We start from the raw sequence: 27,862 nt of genomic DNA on the forward strand, positions 1-27,862 counted from the left end.
GTGTTCCCATTCCCCCCGCTGGGAGGACTCGTCACTTTTATGTTCAACTGTTTGAACATTTCATTCCTTGCCATCTTTCTAGAAAAATAAGCCTGTAGATATACACCTTATAATTATGAAATTCCAATTTTGGTATATGTTTGTAATGTAATGGCCCTCCTCCCCCTCCGGTCTCAGCTACCAATTTAAAAATGGAGTGAGGCATACTGTTGCAATCCCGCTCCCTCTTATGTTGAGGTTTACTTCTGGGCATCTTGGTCAGTCCCCTCCACTGATATAATACAAGTAAGCACCCATTTAAGGCGGTCTATACACTACAATTACTCTTTCACTGCCAACTTAGAATTTGGTTTACTATATTTCATTTTATCTGTGCAAAACCACTTCACAGAGCAGGTAAGTATAGCATGTTTAAAAAAAAAAAAAAAAAAAAAAAAGGACTTTAATATCACTTTAACCACTTAAGCCCCGGAAGATTTTACCCCCTTCCTGACCAGGGCCTATTTTGCGATTCGGCACTGTGTGATTTTAACGGACAATTGTGCGGTTGTGCGATGCTGTACCCAAACAAATTTGACGTCCTTTTTTTCCCACAAACAGAGCTTTCTTTTGGTGGTATTTGATCACCTGTGCGATTTTTTTGATCATGCGCTATAAACAAAAAAAGAGCGTCCATTTTGCAAAAATAACAATATTTTTCACATTTTTTTATATGAAATTCCCCCCCAAAAAAATTTAAAAATCAAAATTTTTTAACATTTTTGGCCAAATTATTTTATGCTACATATGTTTGGTAAAAAAAATGGCAAAAAGCGTATTTTGATTGGTTTGCGCAAAAGTTATCGCGTTTACTAACAAAGGGAAAGATTTTTGTCATTTTTGTTGTTTTTTTTTTAACGCGTAATGGCGGCGATCTGCGATTTTTTTTTTTTTCCGGTACTGCGACATTGCAGCGGACAGATCGGACCCTTGACTGACATTTTTGACACTTTTGGGGTTACCAGTGACATTTCTACAGTAATCAGTGCTATACATATGCACTGTTACTGTAAAATTACACTGGCAGTGAAGGGGTTAACTTTTTTGAGAGGGAGGGGCTATGTGTGTCCCTAGGGGTGTGATTCTAACTGTGATTGGCTGTGGCTTGAGCTGTATGAACAGTGATCAACGGTTCTACATAGTAGAACCGTATGATCATCATTCATACACCGGGGAGAATGACAGGCGGCTTGTTTACACTAGCCGCCTGCCTTTCTCCCTCTCCACCGACGATCGCGAGTGACCGGCGGACGATCGGGTCCGCCGGTCACACACGCGGGGGGGTCCGCGACCACTCAGGAGCGGGAGCGCGCCTCCGGGGGCGCGCGCTCGCTCCCTAGACCCTCACAGGCTAGCGACGTAGTACTACGTCGATCTGCCTGTGAGGGGTTGACCGCCGCAGTAAATAGTCGTGCGGCGGTCGGCAAGTGGTTAAGGTTATCAAAGTTTTAGTAGGACTTGTACACTGGCTGGGCAAAAGAATGTTGGCACCAAAAAAAAAGGTCATGCTAATATTTTGTTGGCTTTGATTACGGCACACATTCGCTGTGGCATTGTTTTGATAAGCTTTTGTAATGTCACAAGATTTATTTCTGTCCAGTGTTGCATTAATTTTTCACCAAGATCTTGTATTGATGATGGGAGAGTCGGACCACTGCGCAAAGCCTTCTCCAGCACACCCCACGATTCTCAATGGGGTTAAGTTCTGGACTCTGTGGTGGCCAATACATGTGTGAAAATGATGTCTCATGCTCCCTGAACCACTCTTTTACAATATGAGCCCGTTTAATCCTGGCATTGTCATCTTAAAATATACCGGTGCCATCAGGTAAGAAAAAAATCCATTGATGGAACAACCTGGTCATTCAGTATATTCAGGTAGTCAGCTGACCTCATTCTTTGGGCATGCAGTAACTATCCAATAGGATAGTCACTGCATGCTTAGTTTAGTTAGTTGCTTAGATAATTCCAGGGGGCGACTTTTTTTTTTTTTGGCCAGGCAGTGTGTATTATGCTAACCTTCAGCTGGAGTAACAGCAATTATTTTAATGTCCAACTGCACGATGTTTATGTACACTTTTTTGTTCATAGGTGTTACTAGCACTTCCAGAGACTGCACAATCCACCTATGTGCATCTTATTTCAAGTCCTTTGCTAATGCTGGAGCAGTTTCTGATGAATATGAGGATAGACTGGATCTCTACTGTAGTGCAGACTCTGAAGCAGCTTGTCAATGAGCCAGACTCAACATTTTCAACCGAAGATGTGGACAAATTGCTTTGCATTTATGCAGGAAAAGCTTTGGATGTGCCATTTTCATTCAGAGAAAAAAACGGTAAATAATCTTTGTGCTTATTAAACAGTTTGTTTAAATACTTGTGTTTAGGTTTTGCACAGTGTACCCTATATTATTATTATTATTTTTTATTTTTTGCTGAAAGGTATGTGTATCTGATTTTCGGTTCAATCCCATGCACATTTCCCCATGTGTGTGTTTTTTTTTGCTGCAAGTATACAAAACTACACCTGCTATAAACTCCTTACTTATTGTGCTGCATTAAAAGCAACTTTAATACTTTCCTGGCTCACTTATGTGGAATACAGAACATTATTAGATTATAGATTCTTATGCTATGGAAATAAGGAGAATGGGAAGTGTTTTGTAGTCCTAACATGACTCCTGACAGAAGTTGAAAATGCTGCAGTGAGTGTTCTCACCCTGGGGCAGGAAGTATGCTAGGGCCTGAATCACCTGATGAAAAATAAAGGTAAAATGGAAAAAAAAACAAAAAACTATACAGCCACCGCATATAAGGACTGATAATCTGTAAAAAAAAAAAAAAAAAATGTATATTTTATTTACACTCCCATGACATTATTGTTGTTATTATTTGTATAATAACATATAAGTACTGACTGTGTTTTGATTTTTAGATCACTTTTTTTTTTTTGCCTGCATAATATGTTATGACATTAGTACCTCTATCTTGTTCTGAAAACCCTAATTTTCAAGATATGAGGGAAGCACCTTCACACCCCCCCCCCCCCCCCACCACCCCTACTGAGCTACGTTTAAAAAAAAAAAAAAATGTAAACCCAACATTTCATATTCCTGTTATGTGCATGCTGTACTATGGACTTGTATGAGAAAGTATCCTGTTCTCTTTGTATTGCTTCATTTGTGTGAAATCCTTGGTTACTGCCAGTCTCTCCTTTCCTACTGACCACACTGGGCATGAGAGCACAACATGGTCAGTTTTCTAGCTGTGCTGGGAGCTAATTCATTGATCAAGCTTGTCCTGGTGCACACCTCCCTGCACAGCCATTTATTATCAAGATCAGTGTTCTGTTGTTTCTCCACCCCAGCTCCTGCTGCTTCTGAGAACAGAGTAAATGTGTAAATATATAAAAATACATATAAAAAAGGTATCTATATTGTTTTTTTTTTTATTTTTTTTTATATATAAAGTGCATTTATAAAGTATTCAGACCTACTTTACTTTTTTCAATTTTGTTATGTTGCAGCCTTATTCTACAGTCGTTTAAAATCATTTTTTCCCCCTATTAATCTACATTCAGTATCCCATAATGACAAAGTGAAAACATAATTTTAGAAATGTTTGCAAATGTATTTAAACGGAAAAACTGAAATATCACATATGTATTCATACCCTTTGCAACAACACATGAAATTTAGCTCAGGTGCCTCCCATTTCTCTTGATTGTTGCTGAGATGTTTCTACACCTTGATTGGAGTCCACCTGTGGCAAAAATACATTGATTGGTCATGATTTGAAAAGGCAGACCTTGCAGCTAACAATGCATTCTGTATCAGAGCAAAAGCCATGAGGTCAAAAGGACTGCCTGCAGAGCTCAGAGCCAGGGTTATTGCAAGACACAGATCTGGGGAAGGCTTTGCTGCACCAAAGAGTTCTTGGTACCCAAGAGCATAGTGGCCTCCATTATTCTCAAATGGAGTAAGTTTGACAGGTAGAAGGGCCTTTGTAAGAGAGGTGGCTAAGAATCCGATGGTCACTCTGACTGAGCTCCAGGGATCCTGTGTGGAGATGGGACAAAGTTCCAGAAGGACAAGGAAAGGTAGGGGGAAGGGGTGAAATAATCCCTGGGTAGAAAGTAACCGCCCTATGTGAATAATGGTGGAAATGTGACACCTATATTTTCATACCTATCGGTAGTATAACCGGTGAGCCAAGCAACTAAACACTATACTGGAAAAAGAAAATAAGGGAGTTGCAAATGATGGCTCAAACACAGGTTTGTAGAAAAACAAGTTAAAAAAAATTACTTTATTGAGGTTGTGACAATTAATATACCATATAAACAGAGGTATGTTCAGAGGCCTGTGAACTATATCACAAATAACCACGTCCCTACTCATTAAAACACACAATGGGCCTCCAAGACACTCCACCCCACGCCCAGGCCGTGTACCACCCACCCCACACAACAATCCCTCCAGTGCAGAACCAAACACAGACTCCTGAATTAACATTTTCTCAGATGCCCACCTAACCACCTGTTCCCTGAATCCTGTTCCCTCACAACTACTACAGACACCCTCTTATTCTATCCTATGCTCCCTTACTCACATCTTTAATCCCTCCCTCTCTAGTGGCACCTTCCCCTCCCCTCTAAAACATGCGCAGATCACTCCCATACTTAAAAAGCCCTCACTGGACCCCACCAACCTGAACAACTTAAGACCCATCTCACTGCTCCCATTCACGTCTAAACTTCTGGAACGCTTAGTCTACAACCATCTCAGCTCCTACCTCAGAGAAAATAACCTTCTTGATCCCTTACAGTCTGGCTTTCGCTTGCAGCACTCCACAGAAACTGCCTTACTAAAACTCACCAATGATCTACTAACTGCCAAAACCAATGGCCACTACTCCATACTCTTACTATTTGACCTCTCTGCGGCTTTTGTCACTGTTGACCACCCGCTCCTTCTTAATAACTCTGTTCCCTTGGCCTCCAAGATTCTGCTCTATCTTGGTTCTCCTCCTACCTATCGCAGCGCTCCTTCAGTGTTACCCACAACTCTACCTCCTCCTCCCCATTGCCCCTTTCTGTGGGGGTTTCCCAAGGCTCTGTTCTTGGACCCCTCCTCTTCTCTATCTACACCGCCTCCCTCGGTCACTTGATAACCGCCCACGGTTTCCAATACCATCTCTACGCCGATGACACTCAAATCTATCTGTCTACTCCTCACCTCACTCCTTCAGTCTCCTCTCGCATTGCTAACTTACTGACATATCAACATGGATGTCGCACCACTTCCTCAAACTAAATCTCTCTAAAACTGAGCTGGTCATTACCCCCCAGCCCCCCCCCCCCCCGCCCGTGCCCCCCTCCATGACTTTTCCATCAAAACTAGTTATGCAACCATCAATCCCTCCCCTCATGCCAGGGTACTAGGTGTAATCCTTGACTCTGACCTGTCCTTTCAGCCCCAAATCCAATCATTGTCAAAAACTTGTAGACTTCACCTCCGCAACATCTCAAAAATTTGCCCCTTTTAACAACTGAAACCACCAAGCTACTCATTCACTCCCTTGTTATTTCTCGCCTCGACTACTGCAACTCCCTTCTCATAGGCCTACCACTTCATAGGTTATCCCCTCTTCAGTCCATCATGAATGCTGCTGCCAGGCTTATCCACCTTACCAACCGCTCAGCGTCTGCCTCCCCTCTCTACTATACTAACCATAACATACAAAGCCATTCACAACTCTGTCCTGAGCTACATCACCAATCTTGTCTTCAAAGACCCCCGAATCATTTATGGAAAAGTGGCTCCTTGACACCTTTGGAAAGAACATTTTTTCTCCTTTATTTGCCATTGAACGGGCGCACAGGGTGCCATTGCGCCCCCTACCACCGGGCGCCACCTCGTCCTCTTCTCATTAAACTTCTGCATTTCCGTGACAGGGAGGCTGTGCTACGGGCCTCCAGGGAGAAGGGCCGTGTCTCCTACAATAATGATGTCATCTCCATCTTTCCTGACTTTTCTGCAGCCACCCAAAAGCAGCTGGCCTCCTTTATGGCAGTTAAGAGGCGGCTGCGTGATCTCCAGTTGCCATATAGTATGCTTTATCCTGCCCGTCTCCGGATCATCTCTCAAGGCAAGGCTCATTTCTTCCAGGATCCTCGGGAGACCGCGCAGTGGGTGGACTCCTTGGGCCGTGGCTCTCCTGGCCGCCAGGGCCGTCGGTCTCCTCCCAGATGAAGGACTGTCTATCTGCTGACCGTATGGTTGGGCTCTGGGCTTGTCCTGGTGCTCTTCATGGACCCTCTCTCGCTTGATTTTTTGGGACAGATGAGTATTCCTTTTTTCTGGGTGTCAGGGTTCCTATTTTTCTGTTTTTTCTGATGGGCATTTTTGGGATGGGGGCTCCCCCCTCATCTCCTTCCTTTTTATTGTTTTTTCTCGTTTGTCTACTACAGGACGAGCAGATCCATGTTTCCCTGCATTTGACTTCCTTTTGTTGTTATGGGCTACAAAGCTCTCAATTGTTGGGGTTTGAGGGTCGGGTGGGCTAGGGTGGGGGGAGGGGGTGTTTGTTACTGTTGCCCTCCGCAACCTGCGGTTTTTGGGGGGTTTCTCCTTTTTGGTTTGTTAGTTTGCACCATTCTGATCCACAGGGTCGGTACAGTTTGTCCTTTTTTTGTTTTTGGTGTCATGTTCTCTCCTTATGCGATACAGTTGATTTTGTTTAATGTGTTATTGTGGTCACTCTTCTTATGTCTTATGCATACTCTTTTTTTCTGGGCTCCTCTCAGATGCTGGTTATGCCTTGGCTCTTCGGGGTTTGCCTGTTTTTGGGCTGACCTACGGGGCGCTAACACTGATTGTTGGTTTATTTCTATGTCTACTTTACGTATAATTTCATGGAACGTCAGGGGGCTAAATTCTAAAGTGAAACGGTCTCTGATGTTTGACTATTTAAAACGCCATGGTCCTCATGTTGTTTTGTTGCAGGAGACACACCTCCAGGGGTCCAGGGTTATGGCCCTTAAGCGGGCACACGTGGCATATGCGCTACATTCTACCTACTCTTCCTATGCCCGAGGCACGTCCATTCTAATTGCCAAGTCTGCTCCGATCACTATTAAACATCTGAAGACGGACCCCTCGGGGTGCTTTGTTATCCTTATTATTGAATATTTGGGTAACCCTTATACCCTGGTGAATGTTTATGTCCCCCCGCCATTTACTAAGTCATTCTTTGACCGTGTTTTGGGTTTGGTTTTGGAAATGGCGGAGGGCCCTCTTATTATGGCGGGTGACTTTAACACAGTCCTCGACAATGCTTTGGACCGCTCTGGGGCTGCTTCTTCCCAACATACCCCCCTGCGCTCCTATTTGGACAAATTGGACCTCACGGACGCCTGGAGGTGGAAACATGGGGGGATTACTGAGTTTTCTTGTTATTCGAGCTCACACCACACTCTATCTAGAATTGATCTCTGTTTGCTCTCTCGGGAACTGCTGGGTCCGCTCTCGGGGATCAGGTACCTCCCTCGGGCGGTATCTGACCACTCCCCTTTGCTGGTGGACCTTGCTTTGGGGTCCCCACCTAACTACAAACTGTGGAGACTGAGCCCTCTGTGGCTGGCGGACCCCGCGGTGACTGATCAGGGGCTCACGGAGTTGAATTCTTTCTGGGCGCTCAATGTACAGGAGGGGTCGGCACTGCTGACCTGGGACGCCTTCAAGGCCACTATGCGGGGCACCTTCTCGTCTGCCATAGGCCATGCTCGGAAGGCACGTCAGACCAAGTTGGTTGACGCCGAACGGGCATTGCTTGCGGCTGAACGGCAATACTCTGACGACCCCTCCTCTCAGAATCACGCCGCTTGGTGGGCCAGAGCCAGTGATTTGGATCTCGTCCTTATTGAGCGCACCCAGAAAAAACTGTTGTATCAGAATCAAAGAATTTTTGAACTGGGGGATAAAAACAGTCGCCTGTTGGCCTACTTAGCTAGGCCGGATTTTCAACCTTGTATCATTCCCCGGGTCACCAGTCAGGCCGGTGTCATTGTAGAACAAACTCCTGATATTCTTCATAGTTTTGTTGAATTTTATTCCTCTCTATATCGCACCCAGGCTCATTACACTATTATCGAACTTGATGATTTTCTGTATGATATTGATTTGCCCGCACTGTCGGTCGACCAATCTCGCTTCTTAGACTCCCCTTTGACTACAGATGAGATTGACAAGGCCGTAGCTACGTTTGCTCATAATAAGACACCTGGCTTGGATGGTTTCCCCATTGAATGGTATCTTCACTATAGGGAATTATTGGTCCCCCATTTGTTGAAAGTGTTTACTTGTGCTCTGAAGGAGGGACGTCTGCCACCCTCTATGACGGAAGCCCTTATAGTACTCATCCCGAAGGCCGCGCAAAGACCCTCTTTTCTGTGAATCGTACCGTCCGATCTCACTTATTAATACAGATGTGAAGATCTTGGCCAAGGTCCTTGCGAGACGGCTGAATACGGTTGTCACGGACTTGGTCGGGGCGGACCAGTCGGGCTTTATTCCTGGCCGATCTACCTCGATCAACTTGCGTAGACTTTTTACCAACCTTCAGACGACTCATGCTTCTGTGGGGGCCAGGGTTGTGGTAGCCCTGGACACTCACAAGGCTTTTGATTCCGTGGAATGGCCTTATCTCTTGGAGGTGTTGGCGAAATTCGGATTTGGACCGGGGTTCATAAAATGGGTAAAACTTCTATATTATCTCCCTCGTGCCCGTATCAGGGTCAATAATTCTGTGTCTGACTCCTTTCCCATTTTTCGGGGTACTAGGCAGGGGTGCCCGTTGTCCCCGTTGCTGTTCGCCCTGGCCATTGAGTCTTTGGCTGCGCAGATCCGCCAGTGTGCGGCTGTTGTGGGCTTTGTGATCAATGGCTTGGAAGAAAAGGTTTCACTATACGCGGACGATATGTTGATATATCTAGCGGATCCATATCAATCCCTCCCCACTCTATTGTCCATTATTAATAAAATCAGGGGGGGGGGTATCCTGCGCTTAATAGTGAATAAGTAGATATAATAAAATGACATAAAACAAATGATATAAAACAAGATAGCAGCTAGAACACTGGATTCATAGTAATCCCATTCATATTGTGTGTCAAGTAGTGCAGCGCTATAAGCAACAAAATTAATTATACTTAAAAAATTATATAAATGGATATACGATTAATAATGGTGCAAAAAAAAAATGAATCAATTGCACTAAGTCATAAGTCCATTCAGCATATGAAGATGGTGGAGAGTCCACTTAAGGGTGAAGATCCCAAGATGTGAAAAGCAATGGAAACAAACAGTCACCCGTGCGGATAGGCAAGATGGCAGCTTACCGCAATGAGTGGGCCTCCAAATTAATGGATGGGCCACTAAGAGCATAAGGTAACAACTCCTATGGACTGGGTTCTCTCCTCTGCATGAACGGACCAAGCTTCGCTAGACTGCATCAACCCCTCACTCGCTCATAGATCCAGAAATAACTCCGATATGTATGGCAATATGTAGAGGATAAAAGCATTCATAGCGTAATCCCGTTTGACAATATAAAACAGCTTTATTTAAGATTCTACTCACATGGCAGTAGATCAACACAAACGAGTAACAGGTAAAAAGCGGCGTCCCGCTATAGTTGATACAAAGCCGGCGTCTTGGGGGCGTGGCAAGCGCGATGTCCGGAACCTCCCGACCGGTTTCGTCAGAATGATGTCGTCAGGGGCGTGGTTACCGGACATCGCGGTCACGCCTTACAAATACCCCATGTAAAGGTCATATCCGGAACCTCGTCCAATCACGGACGAAAAGGGCGGAAGTGATGAATCAGACCTCTGGCCATTGAGGGCGGAAGTCCATTAGAAAGACAGCAGCACCAAGGAGGACAAAAGATTCAGGACAAAGCAACTAATTAGCCATCCTCAATTAAACTAATCAAATAAGGACAGCAGTAGTTACTTAAGCCAATGATATAAAAAATGTAAAAATCTACTTAGTATCATATGAAGATAAAGCAGGACTAAATATATATATAAAAAATTACCGATGTTAGCAAGCGCCATCTAGTGGCCAAACAATATATTGTCATAAAAGTCAAAATTACTGACTTAATGGAAAAAAAGGAGAAAAAGTAATGGCCAAAGGGCAGATTGCAGCACTTTTCCCCTTTTTAATTTATAACAATACATTTCAACCTGACAATCTCTAGCTGGTCGACAAAAACAAAAATCATAGAACCTAAAAAATACCACATGGTAACAAAAAATATAAGGATAAAAGATTTATATTCATACACAAATATTGAGTGGAATGGAGCATAATTGTGCTTTTCCCGTTTCAACAACATTTAACTGTTATTGATGAAACAGTTAATGTCCCACTCAACATTAAGGCCATAAGGGACATAAGTTTTCAAGATATAAATCCACCGCGTCTCAGCGCGGGATAGCTCCCTTTTTGCATTTGCCCCTCGCCAATTAGGAGTAAATTTATCAAAGGCCACAAATAACGTGTTACGGGGATCTTTATGTCGACAGTGTTCGAAATGTTTCGACACACTGTGGCCAGGGAACGCTTTACGTATGTTTGCCACATGCTCCCCCATACGGATTTGCATGTTTCTCAGGGTTCGTCCGATATATTGTTTCCCACATTTACATTGAAGTAGATACACTACATTCTGCGTTGAACAAGTTATGAAGGATTTAATCGGATATTCTCTCCCGGTGACATGGGACCTGATTGTTTCAATTTTTCTACCTTTAAACACATTAAGAGCACAGATATTACATCTCTTACAGGGGTAGAACCCTTTTAACTCCGGGAGGAACATGGGTCGCTCTGGTTTTTCTATGACGTTATGGGCCACCTGGTGTCGTAATGATGGAGCACCTCTGAAGATGACATTAGGTCGGTCTGGAAGGGCCGGACCTAGTACTCTGTCGTTCTTGATGACAGACCAATGTTTCTGCATGATTCTCTTGACCTCATAATGTTGTGTACTAAAAGAGGTCACAAAACAATTTTTGAAAGGCTGACTATCATTGGTTCTGGTACGTGGGGCAAGAAGATCTGACCTGTTCATGTCTGCCACTTCCCTAATGGTATTATCAAGGGAGTCGGCCTGGTAACCCTTATCCAAAAATTTACTCTTAAGCTGTAAGGCCTGTGTAAGGAAAATGTCCAAATGAGTGCAATTTCGGCGTAGCCTCATGAATTGTCCTTTTGGGACAGCTTGTAACCATGATTTATGGTGACAGCTGTCCACTGGGATGAAGCTATTGCGGTCGGTTTGTTTAAAGAAGGTGGAAGTGACCAACCTATCTTCCTCGACCACCAAATTCAAATCCAGGAAATTAATACTGGTTGTACTACTGGTGCAGTCTAATTTGATACCTCTATTGTTCTCATTTAATGTGGACATGAACAGGTCAAGGGAACATTGATCACCGTCCCAGAGGAGGAGGATGTCGTCTATGTACCTACGCCACAGCACCAGCTGGGGCGGTCGGTCTTTATAGACGACATCCTCCTCCCACCTGGCCATAAACAAATTGGCCAGGCTGGGGGCAAATTTCGCCCCCATAGCCACACCACGACACTGTAAAAAGTAAGTGTTATTGAACCAAAAAAAATTGTGGGTCATTGCAAAGTTCAAAATCTCCAAAATGAACTCAATTTGTACTCTCTCCAGACCACTGAGAGTATTCAAATAATAATGTACTGCCTCATACCCCAGTTGATGCGGTATGATCGTGTACAGGGACATAACGTCCGCTGTAGCCAGGATCATGCCTTCCTTCCATGTTATGTCCTTAACAATATTAAGGACATGAGTAGTGTCCTTAAGGTAAGAGGGCATCTGCATCACCAAAGGTTGGAGAAAGGAATCCACATATCTTCCAATGCGGGAGCATAGGGAATCTATCCCACTAATGATGGGACGGCCGGGGGGTTTAATGGGATTCTTATGCACTTTTGGGAGGAAGTACATAACCGGCAAGCGAGGAGCCAGGGGAACTAGAAATAGTTTTTCCTTCTCTTTTAAGATACCTTTATCAAAGGCCTGCTCAACTAGAGCCTGAAGCTCTTTTTTATATTTAATCGTTGGATTCCTTTTGAGAATCTGATAGGTATCCCTATCACTTAAAATGTTGTTCATCTCAAGGACATAGTCATCCTTGTCAAGCACGACAATTCCTCCACCTTTGTCAGCCGGACGGATGACTATGTCCTTGTGTTCGCATAATGTCTGCAACCCAATTTGCAAAGAGTTATTGGTTGGTGGCTTCTTTATTTTAATCTTTTCAAGGTCACCCAGTACAAGTTCCTTAAAAACCTGTACCGAAGAGGAGACCTTTCCGGGTGGGTTGAAGAGGGAGGCGTTGGTTAGGGTAGTATGAGTGTATTTACTACTATTGTTAGATGTTGTTCTGGGGTTAGACAATATATATCTCTGTATATTCAATTGTATATTGTCCATTATTGATCGCTTCGGTCACTTCTCGGGTTTTCGGGTGAACTGGAGTAAATCTACTCTGTTCCCCCTGGATCCCCAGGTTTTGCCCCCTTCTCTCACATCTTGCCCTCTCCAGGTGGTGGATCTGTTTCGATACTTGGGGTTGACATTCAACTTCCCTTGTCTCGTTTCCTCCCCAATAATTTGGATCCCTTGGTCGCCCGACTTAAATCTTCCTTACAGCTCTGGTCCCAGCTTCCTCTCACGGTTTTAGGTAGGATCAACATTTTTAAAATGATATTCCTTCCCCGATTTCTGTATGTGTTGAGTCACTCCCCGGTCTATGTCACCAAACGTCGTTTCCAGGTCATTGATTCGCTCCTCACTTCATTTATCTGGGGGGGTCGGCCGGCACGTGTGGCCAGAGACACTTTACAGTTACCCGTACTGGCAGGAGGACTGGCGGCGCCCAACCTACGCCTTTATTACTTGGCCTCCCAGTTGGCACACGCACATTGGTGGTCAGTGGCGGCTGGTGAAGTTTTAAGATGGGGGGGCGCAAGACCCCGCCCTTCTATTTTGGCCCCTCCCATTTCTCAGAAGCCACACCCCTTATATACCCCACCCATTTTGTCCCCTGTATTTTGCTTGCGTGAACCAATTCTCCCAATATATCACATATTAAGGGCTCCATCAGTACTAGTATATCCCATAAAAGGGAGCAGGGGCCCTATTATGGGATATACTGTGAGAGACACCCTATTATGGGATACACTGACTGAGAGTGGCACAAACCCCACAGTACAGGCCCCTTGTACAAACCCCACAGTACAGACTCCCTAGCACAAACCCCACAGTACAGGCCCCTTGTACAAACCCCACAGTACAGACCCCCTAGCACAAACCCCACAGTACAGACCCCCTAGCACAAACCCCACAGTACAGACCCCCTAGCACAAACCCCACAGTACAGACCCCCTAGCACAAACCCCACAGTACAGACCCCCTAGCACAAACCCCACAGTACAGACCCCCTAGCACAAACCCCACAGTACAGACCCCCTAGCACAAACCCCACAGTACAGACCCCCCTAGCACAAACCCCACAGTACAGACCCCCTAGCACAGACCACACAGTACATGCCCCCTTTCAATGTAGCGACCAGCGTGCATGCCCCCTTTCAATGTAGCGACCAGCGTGCATGCCCCCTTTCAATGTAGTGACCAGCGTACATGCCCCCTTTCAATGTAGTGACCAGCGTACATGCCCCCTTTCAATGTAGTGACCAGCGTACATGCCCCCTTTCAATGTAGTGACCAGTATACAGGCCCCCTTTCAATGTAGTGACCAGTATACAGGCCCCCTTTAAATGTAGTGACCAGCGTACATGCCCCCTTTCAATGTAGTGACCAGTATACAGGCCCCCTTTCAATGTAGTGACCAGCGTACATGCCCCCTTTCAATGTAGTGACCAGCGTACATGCCCCCTTTCAATGTAGTGACCAGCATACAGGCCCCCTTTCAATGCAGTGACAAGCGTACAGGCCCCCTGCAGAGGTATGGCAGTGGGAGAGATGGGATCAGGCAGAGGGATGGTGGTGGGAGAGATGGGATCAGGCAGAGGGATGGTGGTGGGAGAGATGGGATCAGGCAGAGGGATGGTGGTGGGAGAGATGGGATCAGGCAGAGGGATGGTGGTGGGAGAGATGGGATCAGGCAGAGGGATGGAGGTGGGGGAGATTGGATCAGGCAGAGGGATGGAGGTGGGAGAGATTGGATCAGGCGGTGGGATGGAGGTGGATGGGATGGGATCAGGCGGTAGGAGGGATGAGATCAGGCAGAGGGATGGAGGTGAGAGAGATGGAATCAGGCAGAGGGATGGCGGTGGGAGAGATGGGATCAGGCAGAGGGATGGTGGTGGGAGAGATGGGATCAGGCAAAGGGATGGCGGTGGGAGGGATGAGGGCATGAGGCAGAGAGGGATGGCAGTGGGAGGGATGGTCATGGGATGAGGCAGAGCAGAGGGGGATGGCAGTGGAAAGGCTGGATGGATGATCCTGGGATGAGGCAGAGCAGAGGGGGATGGCGGTGGAAAGGCTGGATGGATGGTCATGGGATGAGGCAGAGCAGAGGGATGGCGGTGGAAAGGCTGGATGGATGGATGGTCATGGGATGAGGCAGAGCAGAGGGGGACGGTGGTGGAAAGGCTGGATGGATTGATGGTCATGGGATGAGGCAGAGCAGAGGGGGATGGCGGTAGAAAGGCTGGATGGATGGATGGTCATGGGATGAGGCAGAGCAGAGGGGGATGGCGGTGGAAAGGCTGGATGGATGGTCATGGGATGAGGCAGAGCAGAGGGGGATGGCGGTGGAAAGGCTGGATGGATGGATGGTCATGGGATGAGGCAGAGCAGAGGGGGATGGCGGTGGAAAGGCTGGATGGATGGATGGTCATGGGATGAGGCAGAGCAGAGGGGGATGGCGGTGGAAAGGATGGATGGATGGATGGTCATGGGATGAGGCAGAGCAGAGGGGGATGGCGGTGGAAAGGATGGATGGATGGTCATGGGATGAGGCAGAGCAGAGGGGGATGGCGGTGGAAAGGCTGGATGGGATGGTCATGGGATGAGGCAGAGCAGAGGGGGATGGCGGTGGAAAGGCTGGATGGATGGATGGTCATGGGATGAGGCAGAGCAGAGGGGGATGGCGGTGGAAAGGCTGGATGGATGGTCATGGGATGAGGCAGAGCAGAGGGGGATGGCGGTGGAAAGGCTGGATGGATGGATGGTCATGGGATGAGGCAGAGCAGAGGGGGATGGCGGTGGAAAGGCTGGATGGATGGATGGTCATGGGATGAGGCAGAGCAGAGGGGGATGGCGGTGGAAAGGCTGGATGGATGGATGGTCATGGAGGACTGACAGGACAGGAGGACCACGAGGACTCACTTACCGGTGGTGATGTCTTCTCTTCTTCCAGCAGATGACCTCCGCTCCTCGAGCTGTGGCCTGGTGAGGTGACTGGTCCGGTCGTCTGGATCAGATGCTGGTGGTCTCCTCTCCGGTGCCGCAGTCACTCCCGTCCGGTGTCCACCCGACTCCATTGTCCATCTGGGTCCGGTCCACTGCTGAGAATGACGCACGCGAGTGACGTCAGCGGGGTCAGCGTCGGATGTCCTGGATGCTGTGATTGGTCCAGGCTGGAGGCTGGACCAATCACAGCCAGGAATCCACGAAGTGGGGGTTTCCAAGCAATGTGCCTTGCGCCCAGGTTATGCCCCCACGCCCCCCAGAAGGCAGCCAATCGGCGCCTCTTCTGGGTGGTAACCCCACCCCCCCCCCTCCACATCGGCCGGCGGCGGCGAACGCAATTTTTTTTTCAAACTTTATTGCTCGTTTTGTAATTTTTTTTTCTTTTTTTAGGGGGGGCGGCGCCCTGGTGCCCCCTATGCACCGGCCACCACTGTTGGTGGTTCCATCCCCAGGACAATCATGCTGCGGCGGCCTTGGAGGCGGCTATTTTTACATCCTATGAATCTCTGCAAAATTTACTGCACCGTAGATCTACTATGGGCAGGCCGAACACTGCACTTATCTCGGGCACTCTACGGGTTTTTGCGGCTACCGCATTGGGCGACGCCGACCCTCCGGGGTCGTGTTCCCCTAATGCCCCCCTTTGGCACAATCCACGGTTTCGGGAGTTTTTCGGTCAGGATGACGGTATTTTTTGGGCCCGCCTTGGGGTGAAGTCTGTTGATCACCTGTATGTCCGGGGAACCATCCGGTCCTTTGCGGACATGCAGTCCACTTTTGCCGTACCATCTACGGCTCATTTTCGCTACCTCCAGCTGAGACATGTGGCGGCTGCACAGTTTGGCCTCCGGGATGTCTCGCTGGAGCCATCCCCCTTGGAATATCTCCTTTCTGACTCTTCACATGAGAAACTGGTCTCCACATATTATCGTAGGCTTTTGCATTCTAAGTCTAAGCGCTTGGCGGTGGTTGAGTCCCAGTGGCGTGAGAACGTCCCGGACTTGACGGAGGAGGTGTGGCATGACGTCCTTCCTGAACAAATCTCAGTTGTAATTTCCTCCAGGGATAGTCATACAGTTAAAATTCCTGTATAGAGCTTACTACACCCCCCTGTTTCTTCATAAAATTGGTAAATTATCCTCCCCCCCTCTGCTCTAAGTGCTCTGATGGTGTGGGATCCTTCTTTCATATGTTTTGGGATTGCCCCCCTATCCGTGCCTTTTGGTCAGGAGTGACGGCCTTTATAAATGATATCTCTCAGTTGTCCAATGTCTGTAACCACCTTCGTTGTCTCCTAGGGTATGTGGATGATAGAGGATGCTCCTGCTTGCACGAAACTATTTCTGCGTTTGCTCTTCTTCTATGCTAGGAAAGCTATTGCTCTCTGTTGGAAATCTTCCACACCCCCTGACGTTCCATTTTGGATCTCTATTGTTAATCAGGCTCTGCCTTTGTATAAACTGACGTATGAGGCCAGAGGATGTCCGAAAAAATTCCGTAAAATCTGGTCTTTCTGGGTAGACTCTGACCTTACTGCCTCCTCGGTGTCTGACACTACCTAGGCGATGTCTAAAGTGCCTTCTTTTGCTCCGAATGTGTTGTTATATATTGCTTATGATATTGTGTTACCCCCCCGGAGGTTCTTTGCTGTGCTTCTTTTACCACGATTACTGTGTATTCTCTGTACTGTTGTTCTATTTTGTCAGATGATTGGAGAGGATGCTTTGTATGTTCTGTATCCTCTCTTTTCTGCTGTACTGCCATTTTTCTTTTGGTGTTCTGTGTTTTGTTTGTTTAATAAAAACCTTTAAAAAAAATATTGTCTTCAAATATCACCCAAACCGTCCTCTCCGCTCTTCTCAAGACCTCCTACTCTCAAGCTCCCTTGTCTCCTCCTCCCATGCTCGTCTCCAGGATTTTTCCAGGGCCTCTCCCATCCTCTGGAATGCTCTACCTCAACCTGTAAGGCTATCTCCTACTCTAGCTGCTTTCAGGCTATCCCTGAAAACTCATCTCTTCAGGGAAGCCTTTCACACCGCCAACTAATCTTCCATCAGCTCATTCCCTACTGTTACAACCTCTTGTACCATCTGCCCCACCCCATTAGATTCTAAGATCTTCTGAGCAGGGCTCTCTTAATCCTCTTATATTTTATTGTATTGTAACTGTATTGTCTCTCTCTAACATTGTAAAGTGCTGCGTAAACTGCTGGCGTTATAGAAATCCTGAATAATAATAATAATAATTAACCTCTAGATAACCTTTTTCACATTTGGTGATTAAATTGGCCTCATATGCCAGGGAGAGTTTCTCATTAATATTGGCCACAAGATTTGGGAAGGGATTAGTTTCTAGTTTCTGATAGGTACTGCTGTCGGAGAGTAGCCGAACAACCTCTTGTTCGTAGCTAGTCTCCGACAGCAGCACCACATTCCTCCCTTGTCACTCTTCTTGATAATGATTCCCTCTGCTGCCTTGAGTTCCTCCAAGGCTATTCTCTCATCGGGAGACAAGTTATCAAGGAGTGGGGGACACCAGTTTAGTTTCTTAAGATCCTCTTCAACAAGCATAAGGAAAGTACTAAGCCATTTATTACTACAGAACTTAGGTATAGTTTTAGACCTTATTGTAAGATTCGGCTTCCTACGATAATCATCAGGTAGAGTCTTCTCCTCCGACAGTTAATCACCTCCCTCCTCTAAAAGGGAGTTAAGAATGTCAAGGGCCTCCTTGTCCTTAGGATCCAATGCCTGAGGGTTCCCTTCCTTCCCAGCCTCATCCAGAGAGTATAGAGGGGAACAGTATACCTTTCAAAGAAAAAGGCATACATCCTTATATACCTCAAAGTGATCCATCTTTGCGGATGGAGAGAAAGATAGATGTTGTTCCTCTAAGGGGAAATCGGATAAATTAACTACCTTACAGTCATTCTGTAATTCTATTGGACTTTCCTCCATGGTTTGAATTGGATCAGATTCAGGAATTATTTTTGATTATTTTGGAGTTCTTATTTCTTTTACGGGCCTTATTGCTCTCTCTGCGCCTCTTTTCCCTTTTCCTGTGTTTGTTTTGAGAATACTCCTAAGGGGAGGGGGTGGTTTGCCCTCCTCTGAGGAATCCTCCACCAAAAAATACACTGACCTTTCCTCCTCCTCCTCTCTTCCTGATTGACCCGATCGTGTGTTTGACCTATTTCTCGCAGTTATTTCTCTGTCAGGATCTGCTCCTCCTATTCCTCGGGGTGAGATCAAATATCTCCCCTTTGGACCAATCGTTGATATCTCTTTGAAATTTAGACTGGTGTTTCTAAGATCAAAAATCATAGTACACTGCCATACCTCTAACCGAGTTGTTTGACACTTATCAACTCCCTACATTTTGGATGTTAATGGTGGGGCTCACATCAATTTTTGGACCGCAAGAAATAGATCATATCCAAATCTGTTTCTTCAATGGAACACCTACTTGGAATGCAGGAATAGGTCCATGTGTTGGTTATCCAACACACACAGAATACTGGACAGTTGTTCCCTCTCCTCTGGATCATTTGACCCCCCTGATCCAGCTCAACTCCCTACTTACTATTGCTACCTCAATGGAGCCTCTGAATATTTATTAGGGTTTTCCCTGACAGGAGTCTGTTTGGTTCTGCACTGGAGGGATTGTTTGTTTTGTGGGGTGGGCGTACGCGGCCTGGGCATGGAGTGGAGTGTCTTGGAGGCCCATTGTGTGTTGTGTGTAGGGGCGTGGTTATTTGGGATATAGTTCACAGGCCTCTGAACATACCTCTGTTTATATGGTATATTAATTGTCACAACCTCAATAAAGTACATTTTTTTACTTGTTTTTCTACAAACCTGTGTTTGAGCCATCATTTGCAACTCCCTTCTTGTTTTCTTTTTCCAGAAGGACAACCATCGCTGCAGCCATCCACTGATCTGAGCTTTATGACAGAGTGGCTAGACAATGTCTATTTTCAGGAGCATGGCTTGGGAGCGAGCCTGCTTGAGTGCCTCCATAGTAAGAGGCTTGTTATTGGTGGCACTCGACAGGGAACAGGAACCAGGACCTCCAGCGGGGGACCCAAAAAGAAGAGAATTGGGGCTTCTCTGTGCAAAATCATTGCACAGAGCAGGTGCGTATAACGCTCATTTTATTTTATTTATTTTTTACCTTTATAATCACTTTAAGAATGGGAACTTTAAATTTTTAGTGGACTTCTGATGCAGCCAAGAAAAACAGCCACCTTTCTTAAGCTCAGACCCCAACCCCAAGAACAAAAATATAATATAGTGCAGCTTACCAATCCTCAGATGTGGTGGCTGCATTGGTTTTTTTTTTTGTCAGGCTAATAATCCTTTACCAGTACAGAAAATACCTGCAGATCTTGTCAAGAATGTGCTGTCCTTGTAATTTCCTGTGAATTTTACAAAAAGCACAAACAGCCCTGTTCTGCTTTGCGTTATTGAACTGTTGTATAACACTAGTCAGACAGCTTAACAATAATTCAGAAGTCAAGAAACGGGAGACATCAAATCTGTATGTATTCTTTTTTCTGAATGAATAACTTTGTAAAACTACAACATAAGCATAAACAAAACATATGTGTCAGTACATTAAACATTATACAGCAGCCTCACTCCCATCAGTGGATGTACTTACAGACAATTTCCTCATTAGTTCTGGAATAGATAGGAGCTCTTCTGAATGCTGTCTGCTGTATCAGGAGGTCAGTTGTGAAATGGAGGAAATACAGTTCCAGGTTAAAGGTTACTGCCCTTCCCTCTGAGGGGAATACCTTTTCCTGTCAAGCTCTAGCAAATACACTTCCAGGTTAAAGGTTACAGCCTCTTCCTATGATGGAAAACATTACTTACTATAAGCTCTGGTGAATAATAACTATAATAACTAACTCTGACCACTAGATGGCAGCAACATCAACAATATTGCAGTATAATCTGTAACAGCACATTACTATGACCAATATGGGCAGAACACTCCCTGTCTGGCATAATTTATTTTGTCACTACTCAAACAATTACTGCTATGCAGAAAAAAACATAAACAGGTAAATGGAATCCTAGTTAGTCTGAAACCAAAATTATAATGTCTGCTATAGGTCTGAGATAAATTCTGGCAGTCTCATTTTTTACAACCTTGACCTCTACCTTTCTAACCTTGCCATCCCTGCTTGGTAGAACATTGACAATAAGTCCTACGGGCCACTCGTTTCTGCTCTCTTGGCTGTCCTTCAACAGAACAACATCACCCACTTTCTAGATTTGGGCGATCCTTAGTCCATTTCCTACGGCGTTGCAGGTTTGACAGATACTCTCTCTTCCATCTTTTCCAAAAGGTGTCTGCCAAGCATTGTACTTGCTTTCATTGTTTCGCATGGACTTGGGTTGTACTTATGGTTCCAGATGGAGCAGACAAAGAGTTCACCCTTTGAGTCAACAACATTGCTGGGGTAAGGACCATAGGTGTATCTGGGTCCGAGGACACAGGAACTATAGGCCTGGCATTCATAATAGCTGTCACTTCTGCCATAAAGGTGCTTAAAGTCTCATGGGTCAAGTTAGCAGGTTTGGTTTGTAGCAACAATAGCATCCAAGATTCGCCTGGCAATACCTATAAGTCTCTCCCAGACAGAGTGTGGAGGATTAAAGACTCATGTACATCCTCTGTCTTGGAGAAAGTCTTGCAATTGTGATTCACTGTCACAAATGTTATGTTCTTTGCAGGCTCCTACAAAGTTTGTTCCTCTGTCAGAACTGAGCAGTTTTGCTGGGCCACAAATTGAGAAGAATCTCCTCAAGTACAGATAGAACCTCCTAGTGGTGTTGCAAATGTACCCTAGGACAGTCTTGCTATCGGTGAAGAATTTCGCAGCATCGAAGTCAGTGTCTAGTTCATCTATGATTAGCTCAGACATTTCGACTGCAAGTACAGCAGCACGCAACTCTAAACGAGGAATAATGTGGGCTGGTTTAGGGCTTAATTTGGACTTTCCCATGACAAATCCAACATGACACACATTTTCTGCATCAATTACCTTCAAGTAAGCTACTGCACCTATAGATGTGGTGGATGCCTCTGAAAAGATACACAGTTCCTTCCTGCAAGCTGATGATAGAGATACAGGCACATAGCATCTGTCTATCTTTGGGTGCTCTAACGTTTGCAAGGATTATGTCCATTGAACCCACTCACTTACTCTCCTGTGGAAGCAATGCATCCCATTTACTTTTCCCAGATGACAGTTCCCGAACTAGGACCTTACCACTTATTGTCACAGGTGATACAAACCCTAGGGGATCATAGAGGCTATTTACGGTAGATAGAATGCCTCTACGCGTAAAAGGCTTTTCCTCTGAGGAAACTCTGAAAACAAAACTATCTGATTCTAGATCCCAACTTTGGCCTAGGCTTTTCTGCAGGGGAAGAGTGTCTGTACCTAGGCAAAGATCTTTAAGGTCCTTAGCTCTGTCTGCTACAGGGAAGGCTTCCATTACTTTTTGGCTGTTGGAAGCAATTTTATGAAGACACAGGTTGGATTCTGCCAGCATTTGCTTTGCTTTACTGAGGATGGAAATTGCATCTTCAGGTGTGCTAGCAGAAGCGAGTCAATCATCTACATAGAAATGTCTCAATACAAAGTGTTTGGCTTCTTGTCCATAGCGCTCTGCATCTTTCTGGGCAGCTTTTTGCATGCAGTATATAGCGACAGATGGAGATGGGCTATTGCCAAATACGTGCACTTTCATTCTGTACTCGACAATTTCTTTGTCTATATCATTGTCTTTGTACCAGAGAAAACATAGAAAGTCTCTGTGGTCTTCTCTGACAAGAAAACAATAAAACGTTTGTCGCACATCTGCTGTGAAAGCAACAGGCTCTTTTCTGAAGCGCATGAGGACACCTAGCAAAGTATTGTTTAGGTCAGGGCCACTCAACAGTAATGTCATTTAAAGAGACTCCTTTATACTCTGCGCTAGAATCAAAAACTATTCTGATTTGGTTAGGTTTGTGTGGATGGTAGACACCAAACATTGGTAGATACCAGTGTTCCCTGTCTGTCTCAAGTGGTTCTGCAACTTCAGCGTGATGGTTGTCTAGCATCCCTTTAATGAATTCAATGAAATCTCTTTTCACCTCTGGCTTTCTCTGCAGTGTTTTGCTGAGTGAATGCAAACGCTTCATGGCTTGTTCCCTGTTACTAGGCAAAACACGTCTGGGTGTGCGAAAGGGGAGAGGGGCCACCCAACTGTGATTGTCATCTTGGTAAGCCTCTCTATCCATAATCTGCAAGAAGGTCTGATCCTCTATAGAGAGGGCCTGTTTGTCATCATCTTTAGTTTTCTGGAACACTGTAATCCCTAGATTGTCTGTTTCAATGTTGGAATTGACTTCTTCTTTACCATATAGTGTAAAAGAGTCACAGTGTTGTGTTGACCTGCCAAAGCTTTCCTTGACAACGAAGCTGTTGTGACAGGGACTGAGAAGGGATGTGCGTCCATTTGTTAACACAGACGTCTTCAGAGTGCTAATGTTGTCAGGCTGGTGCACTGTCCCCAGGCAAACTTCTCCTACAATGACCCAACCCAGGTCCAGTCTCTGTGCATAGGGGGCATTATAAGGTCCATTTATTTGCTGGCGCACCTTGTGTACCTGAAGGATGTCTCTCCCAAGAAGTAGAAGGATAGAAACATCTGGCTCAACAGCTGGGATAAGGTGAGCAATTGAGCGGAGGTAAGGGAGGTGATGGGCTACTTTTGGAGAGGGAATCTCAGTTTTGTCGTCAGGTATCATGCCACACTCTATTAGGGTAGGAAGCGGGATCTGCACTTTCTTATTGAAGGATTCAATGGTAAAGTCAGTAGCTCTTCTCCCTGTGGTTTCAATTGTCCCCGCACATGTCCTTAGAGTGTATGGAACTGCACTTGCCTTAAGGTTAAAGATATCAAAGAAATCTGACTTTGCAAGAGATCTGTTGCTCTGTTCATCTAGCACTGCATACATTTTCACTGCTCTTTCTCTCTTGCCAGTGGGATACACAGTCACTAAACAGATTTTTGAGCATGATCGTGCACTCTTGCCTTGTCCACATACTTCAGTGCAATTAGACATTACTGAGGAGAGTGGGGTCTCTTGTTGCTCCCTGCCCTGATCTTTCCTGGGTTCTACAGTCTCTAGTGGAGCAGGAGCAGGGCCAGGGTGTAAAGCTGCAATATGTCTCTCACTGCCACATTCTGTACATTCTACTGGTATTTTGCAGTCTTTGGCAATGTGATAAGTAGATCCGCAGCACTTGAAGCAGATGCCGTTTTGTTTAAGGAAGGACATCCGCTCTGCAATGGGTTTGCTTCTAAAGCCTTTGCATTTCTTTAGTGGATGTGGTTTTTTGTGTATTGGGCATTGTCTATCAGGGTTTTCTATGGTGTGTACCTTGTGGGTGCTTTGGTAGTCTGTGACTTCTGAAGGTACAGCTGTTTTGTGTGTGGATACAGAGGTCCTACCGTGAGGTCTGTGAGGTCTCTCAGGTCTGTGCGATTGATTGCCGCTGGTGGTGAAGGCGAAACTGGGATCACTTCGGATTTTCACTTGCTGTCGGACAAACCTAGAAAACACAGAGAAAGGGGGAAAGGCGACTCCATAATCTTCTTTGAATTTACCTCCCACGGACATCCACTTGTCTTGCAGATTAGAGGGTAGTTTCTCTACTATGGGATTAGTGCCTCTAGCTGTATCTAGATATGAAAGTCCTGGTAAGTAGCCATCCTCTTTGGCATATTCTATCTCTAGTAGAAGATCACTCTTCACGCTCTTGTAGCCGCACGTTGTCTCTGTAGCCCACTTTGGGAAAGACTTCAAGTTTTCTCAACAGTGCTCCTTCTATTACCTCTGGGGATCCATACGTTTCTTCTAGCCTTTTCCAGGTCATGTTGAGTCCTGCTTCAGGATTGAACAGGTTTGCTCTTCTCATCCTCTTCGCATGCTCTACTGACTCGGTACCAAGCCATTTTATCATTAAATTAAGCATTTCTGCTGGTGATAAGTTCAGGCCTTCAGTGGCATTCAGAAAGGAAGATTTCCATGCCCAATAGTTTTCAGGACAGTCATCGAATTGGAGAAAGCCTGAGCTAACCATTTCTTTGCGGATGAGATATTTGGTGACGTCCACTGCACATTGTTGTTCGCGCATGTAATCTATAGGTTGAGGCGATGGGAACACTTGTTTTTTGTTCTTAGGGGTTTCTGGTGCTTCATTCTTGATTTGCTGGCAGCCGCTGACCTCATGTGGTTGATTGGGACTGCTCAGGGGGTCTGTTGATCTCGGCCTGACTTCCTTTGCTTCAGGTTTAAGAGACTGTTCCTTTGTATGCGCATCAGTAAGGTTCTGGATGTACTCACTTGTACGATCTGCAGAGAATAGAGGTTTTTCTGGAACCTCTGCGCCTTTATATGATTTTTCACTTCCTGTCGCTTGTCGCTGCAGGATGAGCAATTTTGATTCTAATTCTGCATCTTCTTGTGCCATGACAGCTTTCTTTGCTGCTAACTCCTGCATCATCTTTGCTTCTTTTTGTGCTGTGACAGCTTTCTTTGCTGCTAACTCCTGCATCATCTTGGCTTCTTCTTGTGCTGTGACAGCTTTCTTTGCTGCTAACTCCTGCATCATCTTTGCTTCTTTTTCTGCATACTGTAGCTGGACACGGGCAGCTTCTGCCTTGGCACAAGCTCTAGCCGCTGAGGAACTTGCTGAGGACATCTTGCTAGCCCATGAATATCTGGATGCATGCGATTGTGCATCATCTTGCTGGGCGCCGGGAATGTTCTCCCTGCCTTGCTGTGTCGGCGGTGTCGTGACATCAGCCTTGTACTTTGTTCCTGATCTTGGACTCATGCTGCAGTAATGGCGCGTCAGTTTATTCCAGACCGGATGTAGTTGTCTTTTTACTGTTCTGCTTCGCGTTATTGAACTGTTGTATAACACTAGTCAGACAGCTTAACAATAATTCAGAAGTCAAGAAACGGGAGACCTCAAATCTGTATGTATTCTTTTTTCTGAATAACTTTGTAAAACTACAACATAAGCATAAACAAAACATGTGTCAGTACATTAAACATTATACAGCAGCCTCACTCCATCAGTGGATGTACTTACAGACAATTCCCTCATTAGTTCTGGAATAGATAGGAGCTCTTCTGAATGCTGTCTGCTGTATCAGGAGGTTAGTTGTGAAATGGAGGAAATACAGTTCCAGGTTAAAGGTTACTGCCCTTCCCTCTGAGGGGAATACCTTTTCCTGTCAAGCTCTAGCAAATACACTTCCAGGTTAAAGGTTACAGCCTCTTCCTATGATGGAAAACATTACTTCCTATAAGCTCTGGTGAATAATAACAATAATAACTAACTCTGACCACTAGATGGCAGCAACATCAACAATATTGCAGTATAATCTGTAACAGCACATAACTACGACCAATATGGGCAGAACAAGCCCTATCATCCTTCCAATTTTTCTTCTGCAAACTACTATTTCCCTTACCCTGTGTTTGTAGTGTGAATCAGCAGAAAATCCCAGTGACAATGATGGCCCCCTTTGCACAGACAGTGGTCTGAGCTAACGTAGTCACTCTAGAACAGGAACTGTGTAATTCGAAGGATTACTAGATACAATATACAAGGCAGTGCTGTATTTTGGCCTAGGCTGACAAGGCCCAGGCCTAGGGCGGCACTTTGCAGGGGGACAGCAAAAAAGCCGCCCCCCTCACCCTGAGACTCTTTTGGCCACTGGTTGCTAGAGCCGCCTCTCCCACCTCTCTCTCAACCCCCTCATCTCTCTCTCACTCACCCTCTCTCTCTCAACCTCCCTCTCTTTTTCTCTCACCCCCCTCTCTCTCAACCCCTCCTCTCTCATCCCCCTCTCTCTCTCATCCCCTCTATTTCTCTCTCTCACCCCCTCTCTTTCTCTCTCTCTCTCTCATCTCCCCTCTCTCTCATTCCTTCCTCTCATCCCCCCTCTCTCTAATCCCCCTCTCTCTCATTCCCTCCTCTCACCCCCTCTCTCTCATTCCCTCCTCTCTCTCCCTCCCGCCTCTCTCTCCCACCCTTCCCCCACCCCCTGTCTCTCTCTCATCCCCCTCTCTCTCCCTCCACCCTCTCTCTCACCCCCCTCCTCTCTCACCCTCCCTCTCTCTTTCTCTCACCCCCCTCTCTCTCAAACCCTACTCTCTCATCCCACTCTCTCTCTCACCCCCTCTCTTTCTCTTTCTCTCTCTCTCTCACCCCCCTCTCTCTCATTCCCTCCTCTCATCCCCCCTCTCTCTATCCCTCCCCCTCTCTCCCTACCCCCTCTCTCTCATCCCCCTCTCTCTCCCTCCCCACTCTCTCTCATCCCCCCTCTGTCTCATCCCCCCTCTCTCCCTCCCTCACCCACCCTTCCTCTCTCTCCCACCCCCTCTTACCCCCCACCTCGTGAGATCTCAGGGGTTCATGCTGGGAATTGGAGTCCTTCAATTTTGGAGGGAGTCACATCCGTTAAAAAGGAAGGAGCGGGGCAAATTTACATAGGAGGGGGAAGGGGGCGCCCAATTTTAGTCTTGCCTAGGGCAGCACAAAACCAAAATACGCCACTGATACAAGGAAGATACAGATACAGCCTCCACATCTGCAAAGCTGTGATATATTAAATATGGTTTTCATTTAGATGTAAATAAATATACAGTATATACGTGCACTAATGGATGTGGTGTTTAAAAAAAGTGTGTGAAATTAGTGAATATTATAAGTGAAGTTGCTGCTCCTTTTTTAAAAGCAAGAAAAAAAAAAAAAATGCTGGCGCAAAAAGGAGAAATTTAGGACCCACCGGTTCCACAGAGAGGATAATGATAAAATTGATTTCAGTAAACAAGACAAATCTTTATAAACAGAGGTCCATAAATATAACTAAAAACAAAACTCCATATGAAAGTCCATATATGACAGTCTATGCACAAAGCACTCAGAAGGCTGCTCTTGTGGCAAGCAAGAAGAAGAGACTTGAAAACAACTGTAGAGAGAACACTGGCGCCAATCTAGAAGTGCAGCATGAAGGGTTTATTAGGTAAAACACAGGGTATGGTACTCCCAAACAAGCGTGTTATAAAGCATTATCCATGGTATCCATGAAGGGAAACGTCTATCCAGTGCTGTAATTCAGGATGGACTCCAGCGGTCACGGCTCCCGCAGTCCTTGCTGGTGGTTACCGGCACTTCCTGGGTCCTGTAACTA

At 45.8% G+C, this 27,862-nt stretch overlaps 1 protein-coding gene across 1 annotated transcript in view; it reads left to right on the plus strand.

Moving 5' to 3' along the window:
- The window catches only part of ZFYVE26 (zinc finger FYVE-type containing 26), a 1,347,068-nt gene that overhangs the window by 718,955 nt on the left and 600,251 nt on the right, over nt 1–27,862 (plus strand). Inside the window, exon 23 of the mRNA XM_082275187.1 lies at nt 2,131–2,374. Coding sequence (XP_082131313.1) covers nt 2,131–2,374 — 244 coding nt within the window. The remainder of the gene's footprint in view (nt 1–2,130; nt 2,375–27,862) is intronic.

Source organism: Pelophylax lessonae (genome assembly GCF_965119305.1).
Source record: "Pelophylax lessonae genome assembly, chromosome: 13".
Lineage (NCBI taxonomy): Eukaryota > Metazoa > Chordata > Amphibia > Anura > Ranidae > Pelophylax > Pelophylax lessonae.